The sequence below is a fragment of the Somniosus microcephalus genome, chromosome 6 (genome assembly GCF_052327205.1).
Source record: "Somniosus microcephalus isolate GS21.2 chromosome 6, FLI_Smic_1.0, whole genome shotgun sequence".
Classification (NCBI taxonomy): domain Eukaryota; kingdom Metazoa; phylum Chordata; class Chondrichthyes; order Squaliformes; family Somniosidae; genus Somniosus; species Somniosus microcephalus.
This window is the reverse complement of record NC_140992.1, coordinates 95025225-95038427: the sequence shown is the minus strand read 5'-3', so window position 1 is coordinate 95038427 and position 13203 is coordinate 95025225. Positions and strand designations below refer to the sequence as shown.

Genomic DNA, 13203 nt, shown 5'->3' with positions numbered 1-13203 from the left:
GATGAGGGCTCAAGGTGGTGGAGATGTAGGCTGGAATTTTCCAGGGGGTCAGCGAGCAGGGAAAGTGCTTTTTATTGACAGCAGGTCGAGACCCCGCTGTTAACCTGTCGCCACGCACCTTTCCCAATGTCGGGTCTGTCAGCGCTGAGCAGACCCGATACGCAGCAGGAGACCCAATTAATTTCATTAACATCTAGTTGACAAATCATTAACAGGCTTTTTTAACTTACCTTTTCACTTTAACTTCGTGGCCACGAATACCACGGCTGTCAACCGGTATTGCTCCAGCTGATTACTTGACAGCTTCAAATGTACAGTAAAAGCTCCCACCTGACAGATCATCACTTTCCTCAGCCACAAGCTGCATTTCCCAGCACAGATTCTGCAGGCTTTCCACTTTCCATCCAGTATCACCTTATTGGAAGAACTCTCTCACCAGTGACAGAATGCTTCTGTCATCTCTACTTCACCGGCCATCTATTCCATCAACATGGTTGTCCTTTATACTCTCTCGCCTTGGTCCTCAGAATCCAACCGTGATCAGCCCCAACACCAGCAGCACCAACCTTCTCCGCAATCACCTGATGCTGCACAGGACAGAGGGCATTAGCACCCGAGCACATTGCTGCCCGGGAGGCCAGGGATGGCCTCACCATGTCCAGATTTACTTTACTCGACGCTATACACCTTAGCTGCCACATGATGCGCCAGGTTGGCACCACCCCACATCAACACCATAGTGCATCCAAGCCATTCCTTTCCCACTCGCCACTATTGCCGGGGGGGGGGGGGGCGGTACCGTTATGTCTCACCGTTCACTGCAACTCACTAAGAAACTTCAAACGGTGCACACAAATCTGTCCAAGAACGCAAAGAGTTGAAAATAAAGATTTCAATGTTTGACAGCACATTAACAGAAACTTTACATGAACACTGGAGAAAACACCCAAGTGGCTACCCTTGTGTGTTGTTAGTTGGTATGATTGCACTAGGATGAGGGTGAGTGGTGGCTAATGAGATGGGGAAGTGATAATGTAGATAGAGAGGGATGGGTGGAGGTGCAAGGTAAGTTGGTGTGAGTAAAGATGTGCAGGAGTAGGGTAGGGAAGGCAGTGATGGGGATTTGATGAGGCACAACAGGATGAAGGCGACTGTGGCTTTGTACTAACGTTTCGTGATCTAATGAGATCATTGAAAGGTTTGCACCACTGCACCCAGGCCTTCCCGACGACATCCCTGCTTGTGCCCTCCTGTGCAATGTGCAACCAGGCTGTGTTGGTCTCTTGGGGAGGTGTCTTCTGCCCAGCGGAAGGGAAGAGGACCTCCCTGCATGCTCCGACTCCCTCCGTAAGCACATAGAGGGAGTCATGGGAGAACCTGGATGTAGCCCTGCACCGCTGTGCAGTCATTGTCGGTGTTTGCAGCACTTCAATGCTGTAGAACACCGATAGCACAAATGTCAATATAAAGGTGGCCATGGATCCTTGAAGGAAACCAGCTGATCACGCATCATGAAATGACGTCACCAGACCCACTTCCTCTAATTGGACCGGGAAATGCGCTGGACGGGCTTAACAAGCCCCATCAAGGGAAAATCATTTTGGACAGCTGGATGGAGCCAACAGTGGGGTCGGGACCCGCCACCTACATCACCCATCCTGGTGAGCAAAATCCCGGCAGTAGAGTTCAATAGTATCAGCATACATATTCTTGCAGATAAGGAGGAGGACAGGGCTGAGGACAGATCCTTGGGGGCAGGGGAAGGAAGAGGCGATCTTATCGAAACATATAAGATTGTGAGGGGGATTGATTGGGTGGATGCGGTGAGGATGTTTCCACTGATGGGTGAGACTAGAACTAGGGGGCATAATCTTAGAATAAGGGGCTGCCCTTTCAAAACTGAGATGAAGAGAAACTTCTTTACTCAGAGGGTAGTAAATCTATGGAATTTGCTACCCCAGAGAGCTGTGGAAGCTGCAACATTAAATAGATTTAAAACGGAGATAGACAGTTTCCTAGCAGATAAGGGAATTAGGGGTTACGGGGAGAGGGCAGGGAAGTGGACGTGAGTCTAGGTTCGGATCAGCCATGATCCTATTGAATGGTGGAGCAGGCCAGAGGGGCCGTATGGCCTACTCCTGCTCCTACTTCTTATGTTCTTATGTAGAAGCCACTGTTTGAGATGCTGATTTTGGATAGGTGGGAATGGAATTGAGAGGACAGTCCCTTGGAGCTGGATAATACAGTAGAGGCAATGGAGAAGAAAGATGTGTTCAGCCATATCAAACGCTGCAAAAAGGTCAAGGAAGGACAAAGTATCATAGTCACAGAGGATATAAATCACAGCTTTGACATTGAGAGAAGGGCAAAAGCCAGACCGGAGGGATTTAAACAGGAAATTTCCGAAAAGATGCAGAGTTGCAAATCAATGATACGTTCAAGGACTTTTCAGAAGAGTTTGGATATAGGATGGTGACTGGAGTGGTTGGATAGTTCAAGGATTTTTTTCCTGAGGGAGGCGGGTGAGGATTATGGTTTTGAATGGGAGAGGCAGGATGCCTGATGAAGGCATCTATCGATTATGATAGCTGGCATGAGGTTAAGAAGGGGAGCTGAATGGTCAAGAATTGAGTGGGATGGGGATCGAGGGAGCAAGACATGGGTCTCAAGAACAAGATGAGCTCTGAGAGGGTGGGGCAGAAATAATTGAGAAAACGCAGCCCTGGGCTGGAGCAGAATACGCTCGATGGACTACAAAAATCCCAACTTCGGTATAGTTTTATCAATGAATGCTATTGTAGATAGATTTTATGTGCTTAACCATGTAACAGTTTATGGCTACTATGACAGTCAATCTATCAGCCTACAATTTGACATCCAAGTTGAAAACTTAACTGAAAAAGACAGTGAAAGAACAGGAATAAATATCAATACAGGTTATAGAGTCATAGAATGGTTACAGCACAGAAGGCCATTCGGCCCGTTGAGGCATTGCCGGCTCTCTGCAAGAGCACTTCAGCTAGTCCCACTCCCCCGCCCTTTCCCTGTAGCCCTGCAAATTTTTTTCCTTCAGGTATTTATCCAATTCCCTTTTGAAAGCCACGACTGAATCTGCCTCCACCACCTTTTCAGGCAGTGCATTCAAGATCATAACCACTCGCTGCGTAAAGAAGTTTTTCTTCGTGTCACCTTTGGTTCTTCTGCCAATCACCTTAAATCTGTGTCTTCTGGTTCTCGACCCTTCCGCCAATGTGAACAGTTTCTCTCAATTTACTCTGTCTAGACCCGTCATGATTTTGAACATCTCTATTAAATCTCCTCTCAACCTTCTCTGCTCTAAGGAGAGCAACCCCAGCTTCTCCAGTCTATCCACGTAATGAAGTCCCTCATCCCTGTAACCACTCTTGTAAATCTTTTCTGCACCCTCTCTAAGGCCTTCACATCCTTCTTAAAGTGCGGTGTCCAGAATTGGACAAAATACTCCAGTTGAGGCTAAACCAGTGTTTTATAAAGGTTCATCATAACTTCCTTGCTTTTGTACTCTATGCCTCTATTCACGAAGCCCAGGATCCCATATGCTTTTTTAACCACTTTCTCAACCTGCCCTGCCACCTTCAATGATTTCTGCATATATGCCCCCAGGTCTCTCTGTTCCTGCACCCCCTTTAGAATTGTACCCTTTAGTTTATATTGCCTCTCCTCATTCTTCCTACCAAAATGCATCACTTCGCACTTTCCTGCGTTAAATTTCATCTGCCACGTGTCCGCCCATTCCACCAGCCTGTCTATGTCCTCTTGAAGTCTATCACTAGCCTCCTCACTGTTCACTATACTTCCAAGTTTTGTGTCATCTGCAAATTTTGAAATTGTGCCCTGTACACCCAAGTCTAAGTCATTAATAGATCAAGAAAAGCAGTGGTCCTAGTACCAATCCCTGTGTACCTTCCTCCAGTCCGATAACCAACCATTCACCACAACTCTCTGTTTCCCGTCACTTGTTAATTTCGTATCCATGCTGCCACTGTCCCTTTCATTCCATGGACTTCAACTTTGCTGGCAAGCCTATTATGTGGCACTTTATCAAAAGCCTTTTGGAAGTCCATGTACACCACGTCAACCACAATGTCCTCATCAACTCAACTGTTACCTCATCAAAAAAATTCGATCAAGTTCGTTAAACACGATTTGCCTTTAACAAATCCATGCTGGCTTTCCTTAATTAATCCACACTTGCCCAAGTGACTGTCAATTTTGTCCCTGATTATTGTTTCTAAAAGCTTTCCCACTACCAAGGTTAAACTGACTGGCCTGTAGTTGCTGAGTTTATCCTTACACCCTTTTTAGAACAAGGGTGTAACATTTGCAATTCTCCAGTCCTCTGGCACCAGCCCCATATGATGAATATAAATAGTAAACGGGTAATAAGAAAGTGAGGCCGATTAGGGACCAAAATGGAGGCCTACGCATGGAGGCAGAGCACATGGCTGAGGTACTAAATGAGTACTTTGTATCTGTCTTTACCAAGTAAGAAGATGCTGCCAAAGTCATAGTGAAAGAGGGGGTAGCTGAGATACTGGATGGGATAAAAACTGATAGAGGAGGTACTAGAAAGGCTGGCTGTACTTAAAGTAGATAAGTCACCAAGACCGGATGGAATGCCTCCTAGGATGGTGAGGGAAGTAATGGTGGGAATTGCGGAGGTACTGGCCATAATCTTCCAACTTCATCAGTGGTATACATCAGCTATGATGATGATATATATCTACATACAGGAAACTCTTTTTTATCTGGCCGACGGGACCGGCGTGGTGCCGGTTGATCAAAAAGTCCGGATTACAGAGAGGTATACTTACTAGGGTATGAGAACCCCGTACACGGCCACAGATCCAGGCGTCCCTGTTGTATGGCAACAGGTGCAGGAACCCCGGTTACACGGCCACTAATATGAAGTAAAACTTACCTGAACCTACTCCTGAATTTTGCCGGTTAAGAGAGATTTCCGGTTATTTAGGTGCCGGTAAAGAGAGTTTCCTGTATATTGAATCGAAATTCAGAAAAGTTAATCGGCCTATATTTTCCTATTATAACACCAACGGTAATCAATTTAAAATGAATGGATTACCATCAGCATGACTACTGTAAAATCTAAGCTAATATCGCTTCCTCATCTTAGGCATTCATATAGGAGTATTTGAAAAAATGTTTACAAACTGTCTGCTGAGAGTAGAGTATATTGACTCAATATATTTTTATTAGGAAAATCCGATACCAGCGCAAGGGTCATTTAGCATTTACAGTAGAAACTTCATTATCTGCACCCCAATTATAAATGTGCAATATCCCTGGAGTATGAAAGATAAAGATACAACGCTCAAATTATGTGTTGCATAAACAAATCACTACCAATGTTATTGGATAGAAGTGCTCCACTATTTAACACAATACATTTGCACTCCAGCCAGTACATTTTAATGACACGCTGATCTTCTTAACTGCTCCCACCATCAGTGACAGCTTTGCATCAGTACATCACTGTAATATTATATAGGTCAAAATGACCTAACCAGCTAAAGCTTTCTATAAATAATACATTTGGTTTCCACTTCCAAAACAGAGGATGGGCCCATGAGGTGGAAGAAACTTAAAAATAGTATGGAGCAGCTAGTTTAGGTTCAGATTAGACACAAAAAAGTAAAATTAAAATATTAAAAATCATTTCATCTTGATTTTTATAGCATACGGGGAATATATGTGAAAAAGCTACACAAATGTTCTCCCACAACTTCCTTTCCTTAATTAGAATTCAAGCTTACTGACAAGCAAAATCGGCTGCAGTACTGGCTCCATATTCACAGGGGAAAACCATTATTTTTATTTCTAGCACATCAATAGAAAGTTGGGGAAATCAGATCGTTGTTTATGTTATGATTTGGGGAAGTCAAAGCTCTGTGCATATCGTTATAATGTTGGTAAGTAAGTAAGATCTCTGTGCAAGCACTCAAGTACATGGCTAGAGCACTGCACTCTAGAGTGATCAGTGACATTTTGATGACCTGCTGTCTCAGGACTCATCAGTTCTTCTTCTCCAGTTCCCAATCCTCAATGTAAATGACAGTCCTGTAGGCCTTCACAGTTCATTTTTGAAAAGATTACTTTTGGTGCAGTTTATGATCTGCTATTTTATCCCGCAGCCAGTTTATGTTGTTACCGGTACAAAGAAACCTCTCCTCCCCATCAGTAAAGAAAGAAACAAACAACTGCCCCTTTTATATTGCACTTTTGAGTTGGGTCAACACTAAAGGTATGCCACATTAACACCAGTGCAATTGAAAACCAGCATACACCAAAACTTCAGATTCCTCAACAGGAATGCATGCTGAGAGAAATAATATAGCAATATACACCATCTGATAACTTGGAGGCATGGAATATTGGAATTCAAGTTCAATACCTGAATTCTGCTCCCATACCTGGGGAGCTCTGATACCTCTCTTGCACTCCTGGAATGGATACAAGAAAAAGTTGGTTATCCAACAGGTCATTTCTCGCTCACCTCAAATTTTTTTTTTGGGTCACAACCATTTTTGTGTATTTTATTAGAGCCAATTTAAATGAATAGCCATTTTCCAACAAGACTGATAGATTAGCCTGGCTATTTCAGTTAAGTGATTTTCCTAATTGTCCCCCATTGTTACAGTAATGTTCCACCAGCTCTTTCAATCTTCTGCTGCCACATCATGTTCTACTGGGATGCGAGGCAAACTAGCCCTGACTTAATTCAGCCATAATAGTTTACCTTTTCATTTAGGACAGCAGTATATTAGGAGGCAGTGGGTGGTAACATGGCTCACTTTAAGGGATAGCCAATTCACTTAAAATGATTGAGATTATTAGGAGTTATAATAGAAGGATTTTTATACTAAAACTTCATTCCCTTAAGCACATTTTGCTCTACTGTTAGCCATTATTTCTTTCAACTTTCTTCTCTCCCAAGCTAAAAACATGCTTCTTTACACACTCTTCCTCTCCACTGCACCTTCAATGTTGAAATCCTTGCAATGTCAACTACTGTACTTGCATATGCTTTCCTACTACCTCAAAACTTTTGAATTTCTTTGGAAGAGTTCTGCCTATTTAAACTTGCCACTCTAATTGCATAATCCAGTCACTGGGTCCCACAATTCTCTCAAAATGCTTGCCTAATTTTTTTTTTTTTTTCCCACCTGCCACTTTTTCTCTCTCGGTAACTGAAATTTCTAATGTACAAAGTAGAGGTTTAGATAACAAAATAAAAAGAAACATATTTCACAATAGCAATTGAATTAATCCACAGAATTGCCTTTTATCTCTTTTAATGTCTTAGTTTTAACTGAAGGCCTCAGCCCCTTCCAAAAACCTGGCTTGAAGTGAATATTGTTGCCCAGAGCTGTGATGCAGTGAGCTGAATTTAGACTATGCAGTCAGAACATGTGCAGTGCACCTAATTTTCCAGGCTGCATCAGTGCCAGTCAGCAGTACTGAAGGATACATTTTCGTTAACTGCTAGTAGGTACTGCTCAAATATCTTTCAAAATTATTTGAAGAAAAGCTAGAAGACAAACTTGAAAATCTTTATTCAAGTAAAATTTATATTGAGTTTAAAAAAAATAGCAAATGCGCAGGCTTCTGAAAAAATATACGGATTAAGCACCTGTTGTAGCTTTTGTTTCACGTTTACACTTTTTTCCAGAAAGTTTATTAAGCTCAGAAAGAGTGTTCTTGCTCAACGTCATGGAGTTCATTTTTTTTTTAAATGTTTAGTTTTGAAGCAAACAACCAAACTGTCCCTAGTTATCACCTATCATACAGTGACAAGTTATTGGCCTATAATTATCTAAACAAAAAAAGTTTCAAACACATTATCTGTCAGCGACGCCTCCCTCCCGGAGGAGCTTAACAACTTCTACGCTCGCTTCGACAGGGACAACAAGGAGCCAGCTACCAAAGCCTTGCCACCCCCGGAAGACCAGGTGCTCACTCGGTCGACCTCCGACGTAAGGGGCGCTTTACGCAGAGTGAACACACGAAAGGCTACTGGACCGGATAGCATCCCTGGACGGGTACTCAAGGAATGTGATCAGCTGGCTGATGTCTTCACCGCCATCTTCAACCTGTCATTGGCCCAGGCAGTAGTCCCTACATGCTTCAAGACCGCCACCATCATTCCTGTGCCTAAACAAGCGGCTGTGACGTGTCTGAACGACTATCGACCTGTCGCACTCACACCCATCATAATGAAGTGTTGAGAGAGACTGGTCTTAGCCCACATCAAAGCCAGTGTTCCTGCCTCCCTTGACCAACACCAGTTTGCCTATCGGGCAAACAGATCAACGGAGGATGCAATCACTACTGCTCTACACTCGGCACTGAATCACCTAGATGGTAAGGAGACCTACATCAGAATGTTGTTTATAGACTACAGCTCAGCATTCAACACTATCGTCCCCAATAAGCTGGCCACCAAACTCCAAACTCTTGGCCTGAACACTTCCCTCTGCAACTGGACCCTGGACTTCCTAACAAACAGACCCCAGTCTGTCAAATTAGGCAACCACACCTCCCCCCCCACCGACCCTGAACACGGGGGCCCCACAAGGATGTGTGCTGAGCCCCCTCCTCTACTCCCTCTTCACCCACGACTGTGTGGCTGTTAATGGTTCCAACACCATCAAGTTTGCAGATGACACCACAGTAGTAGGCCAGATCACCAACAATGAGTCAGCCTACAGGGAGGAGGTCCAGCATCTCGTGAAGTGGTGCGCCGACAACAACCTGGCCCTTAACACCAAGAAAACAAAGGAAATAATCGTGGACTTCAGGAAGTCCAAAGGCGGAATTCACACCCCCATCCACATCAATGGGGCGGAGGTGGAAAGGGTAGCCAGCTTTAAGTTCCTCGGAGTCCACATCACGGAAGACCTCTCCTGGTCCCTCAACACCACCTCTCTGGTGAGGAAGGCCCAGCAGCGCCTATATTTCTTGAGGAGGCTGAAGGGATGTAATCTGTCACCCCCGATCCTCTCTAACTTCTACCGCTGCACTATAGAGAGCATCCTGACAAACTGTATCACGGTATGGTACGGCGGCTGTAGCTCCCATGACCGGAAAGCCCTGCAGCGGGTAGTCAAAACTGCCCAACGCATTACCGGCACCCGGCTACCGACCATATATATCAGAAACGCTGCCTACGGAGGGCACGGACCATCATCAAAGACCCTACCCACCCCAGCCACAGTCTGTTCGCCCTCCTACCATCTGGAAGACGCTACAGGTGCATTCGCACCCGTACGACCAGATTTAGGAACAGCTTCTTTCCCAGGGCTGTCATCCTACTGAACTCCACAAATAAACACTAAAGCCTGCACATCTGCCGATGCACTTTATTCTGGTCATATTTATGCTAATATATATGTACAAATGTATGTTGAAATGTTTAAGTGTCCTAATCCAAATTGTACACTCTCGGGAGCCGCAAGCCTACATTTCGTTGTACTGCACTTGTGCACTAACAATGACAATAAAAGTTGATTTGATTTGAAAAAGGAGAAATAACTTCTTAGCAAGAACTACATTTACACTTGCAGGCTAGCTGAATTGATCATGAACACATATGGTAAGGCCCAAAACAGTATTCGTCCAACTAAATAAATTTAATTCAAAATGTTGTGTGTACATTTTACAATGCTATTGTAAAACAGAAGCAAATTCTTTCACAAGACAAGGCACTCACCACAAAACCTCCCACTGTTTTCACACCTTAATCTGGTTTTAAATAACTTCAGAATAATATCACTATGGACTGAATGAAATAATTACAAGCCAAATGAATGTTGAATGTTTAAATGTCTTAATCTAAATGTACACTCTCGGGAGCCGCAAGCCTACATTTCGTTGGACTGCACTTGTGCATTAACAATGACAATAAAGTTGATTATTATTAAAAGGCGAAGATAATTGCTGGGCACTTCCCTCCTATCCGCGTTCTACTACACCCGTCCTCTTGTCTCCACCACCCCCATCCTTTCTCTCTACACCTATTGCTCATTCACCAGGAGGGTGTAATTACATTGGCAAGTTTACACCGGCATTTTCCATTTTAATTGTGACATAGAAATACATTAAAAAGGACAGGATGTGTGACTTCAGAATTGGTATTGAATTATATCTGCGCACTTTGGTCCAATTATTCCGCTACCCTATAACTATTTCAACTGAACACTAAACTTGGTCTTCAGTCCCCATGTGTAACATCACAGAAAATCGACAAGTAATATGAAAATTCGTGTGTCTGCGCACACTTCCCGTCAACTCTTTACATTATAAATTGCTATGTCCACATTTATAATGGAAACTACATATGTGGGGGTGCAGCAGCGCCACCACTGGCATGAGGGTGTATGGGGGATTTACAGTGGCATTTTCCATAGTAGTTTATAATGGAAATAGAAAAATAAGGTCAGAATGTATGACTTTAAAATAGCAGACTGAATTAGGTCTGCATGCTTGCAACAATTATCTGTGTCCTTTATCGCCACTCCATCTGAGGATAACACTGTGCAATGCCACAGAAATTCGACTAGTAATTTATGAAAACAATAATAGTTTTAGGACTTACAGTGGGCACAAGATTGTATTTTTAAGACTAACTGCTACAAGTGACTGGAAATGTATTTGTTGACATTTCCAAACACCTTCCAATAGAAGTAGTGCAATACAAGTTACAGGAAACGTTTGAGTTATCCGGAGGCGAACCATCCGGCAAGCTGGAGCCACCGGCAAAAATCAGGAGCCGTTTTTTATTCTTTTCGTTTCTTTTCTTTGCTTTTTTTTCCCCCAGTCAAGCACTGCAAGGTCTGTAGCTATAGCAACAGCTTTAGCTACAGATGCTTGCAGCTGCACCCGACTGTTTAGAAGCTGTTGCTAAGCAACAGTGTTTGTTGTCAGATACGGAGATAAGAATCTCCATATCTTTCAACATTAACTCTGGAGTGTCCGGCAGTTTTGAGGGAACGGCAGCAGCTCGGTCCCGGATAGCACAAAGTTTCCTGTATTACTTAAATCTGACTGATTGCAAATTTCTGATGTGTATACCTTGTATTTCTCCTTGTGGATCTTTATAAAACCACTTCATAGCAGCATCATGGGACAACGGCAAGGTAGCAGCTTTAGTCCGTTGCTCCTGAATTTGTGTTGACAGTCTTTCGTCATCTAAAGCATTATCCTGCAAAGATGCTACCATCTTCTCGGCTTCCTGAATGGGAAAATTTTTATTCTCATTATATAAAAGTGACTTTCCGAGGATACAATTCAGTTTCATAATCCTAAATGGGCATGCATACTTTTGCTTGTTCAAATCTGGCTGCCTACGCTACCTTTCATCAAAAGCTCTCACATGCACCAATTGGTTTTCTACTGCAATTAATAATTATGTATTTCATGGTAGAACTTTTTTGTGGCTCATAGCTGCAACATAAGGTGCATTATAGAAGTTGCAGCAATATGTAAAGATCATACATTTCTATCATTCTCCAATGTTTTTGTACTGCGAACTGAGTAAATGAGCAGAATTCACAACATGGGATGTACAATAGAAAGAAAAATTCACTTTTGTACACTTTTTATGTATGATTATGGGATAATGGGATTTTATGAATAATTTTGTAACAAATTGTTCCCATTGCTATTGCGTACCTGCTCAAGATGTTTTAGCCCTTCATCATCATCATTGTCCTGAGGTATGCTCCGGTTTGCAACGGTTGGGGTTGTAGATGAGGGAGACACTGGAGTTGCAGCAGCAGTAGTGCTATTACTAGACAGAGCTGGAGATTTCTGTTGAGAAGGGGCTGAGGTATCCATCACTGGAACACAAAAGAAGCAAGCTTATATATAAATGATGCAAGCCCAAAACAAGTAAACTCAGAAACAAGGCATTTTCTGTTGCTACTCTTTCCAAAAGATTTGCAAATGACAAGTAGCATGCATTTGGCAGAATCCTACCAAACAATACAATAATTTCTCTCCACAGATGCTGCCTGACCTACTGAGTATTTCCAGCATTTTCTGTTTTTATTTCAGATTTCCAGCATCTGCAGTATTTTGTTTTTGTAATACAATCATCTCAAAGCTCTATCTGCATTTAACAGACCCAGAGTGCAACTAAGGAAATGTATAATTTTACCTATACACGATTCTCAACTGAAGCATGTTGATCACAAAATAAGCAAAGGTAGAATCATAGAATCTTACAGCACAAAAAGAAGCCATTCGGCCCATGCCGACTCTTGGAAAGAGCTGGCCAATTAATCCCACTCACCTGTTTTTTTCCCCCGTAGCCCTGTAATTTCTCCCCTTCAAGTATTTATTCAATTCCCTTTTGAAAGTTACTACTGAATCTGATTTCACCACCCTTTCAGGCAGTGCATTACAGATCGAAATAACTCACTGCGTAAAAAAAATTCTCATCTCACCTTTAGCGCTTTTACCAATTACCTTAAATTAGATCTACGCTGATGTGCAGAATGGTTCAATTTAGGCAACAACTGACATGCCATAATGCTGCACCTACTTGCCCAGTGAATAGGGAATTATAAAACTTAATTTCCTCCATTCTAGGTCAAATAAAAATGTCCTAAATTTTAGATTAGGTTTCATTTAGGTTGTTACGAGATATCCCACAGGTTGATCACAACCACAATATGCATTTAACTTTCTAAAAGTTAAGTATTTATGACCAAAATTTTGGAGACCAATATAATGTCTTATTGGAAGTAGCTCATTATTCAAGCAGACCCAACAGCATTACACCACTAACTTAAAGCATGAAATACAAAATATCAATTCTTTTTTTAAGTCAAATAATCTCATGCTCAACCAATAGGCAAACTAATCGACTGCTACAAATTACTATTCCAGACAGACTTACTGTTTTATTTACAAAAAAGTGTTCTTGTTAAACAGTATTCACCATTAATTCTTTTAATTCTCCTGTATTAGATAATATATACAGAACAGTTCACATTTCTGAAAAGAAGTCACAGACTCACCATTTGCATACAAAGTACTTCAACAAGAAACAAGTATTTTGTTGTTTATATTCAACCATGATGAAATGCAAAGGGTTCTAGGACGATGGAGTGGGAAATTAGTAAGTACAAAAGCAATTCT

At 42.4% G+C, this 13203-nt stretch overlaps 1 protein-coding gene across 6 annotated transcripts in view; it reads right to left on the bottom strand.

Annotated features, from left to right (window-relative positions):
* Positions 1–13203, bottom strand: part of gigyf2 (GRB10 interacting GYF protein 2) — a 156738-nt gene that overhangs the window by 67224 nt on the left and 76311 nt on the right. For all 6 annotated transcript variants that reach the window (XR_015078714.1, XM_085990566.1, XM_085990565.1 and 3 more), the window contains 2 exons: positions 11731–11897; positions 11131–11290 (listed from right to left, as the gene is read on the bottom strand). Coding sequence is in view for 5 of the 6 variants with exons in the window: in XM_085990566.1 (XP_085846692.1) it covers positions 11131–11290; positions 11731–11897 (327 nt within the window). In the remaining variant the exon portion in view is untranslated. The remainder of the gene's footprint in view (positions 1–11130; positions 11291–11730; positions 11898–13203) is intronic.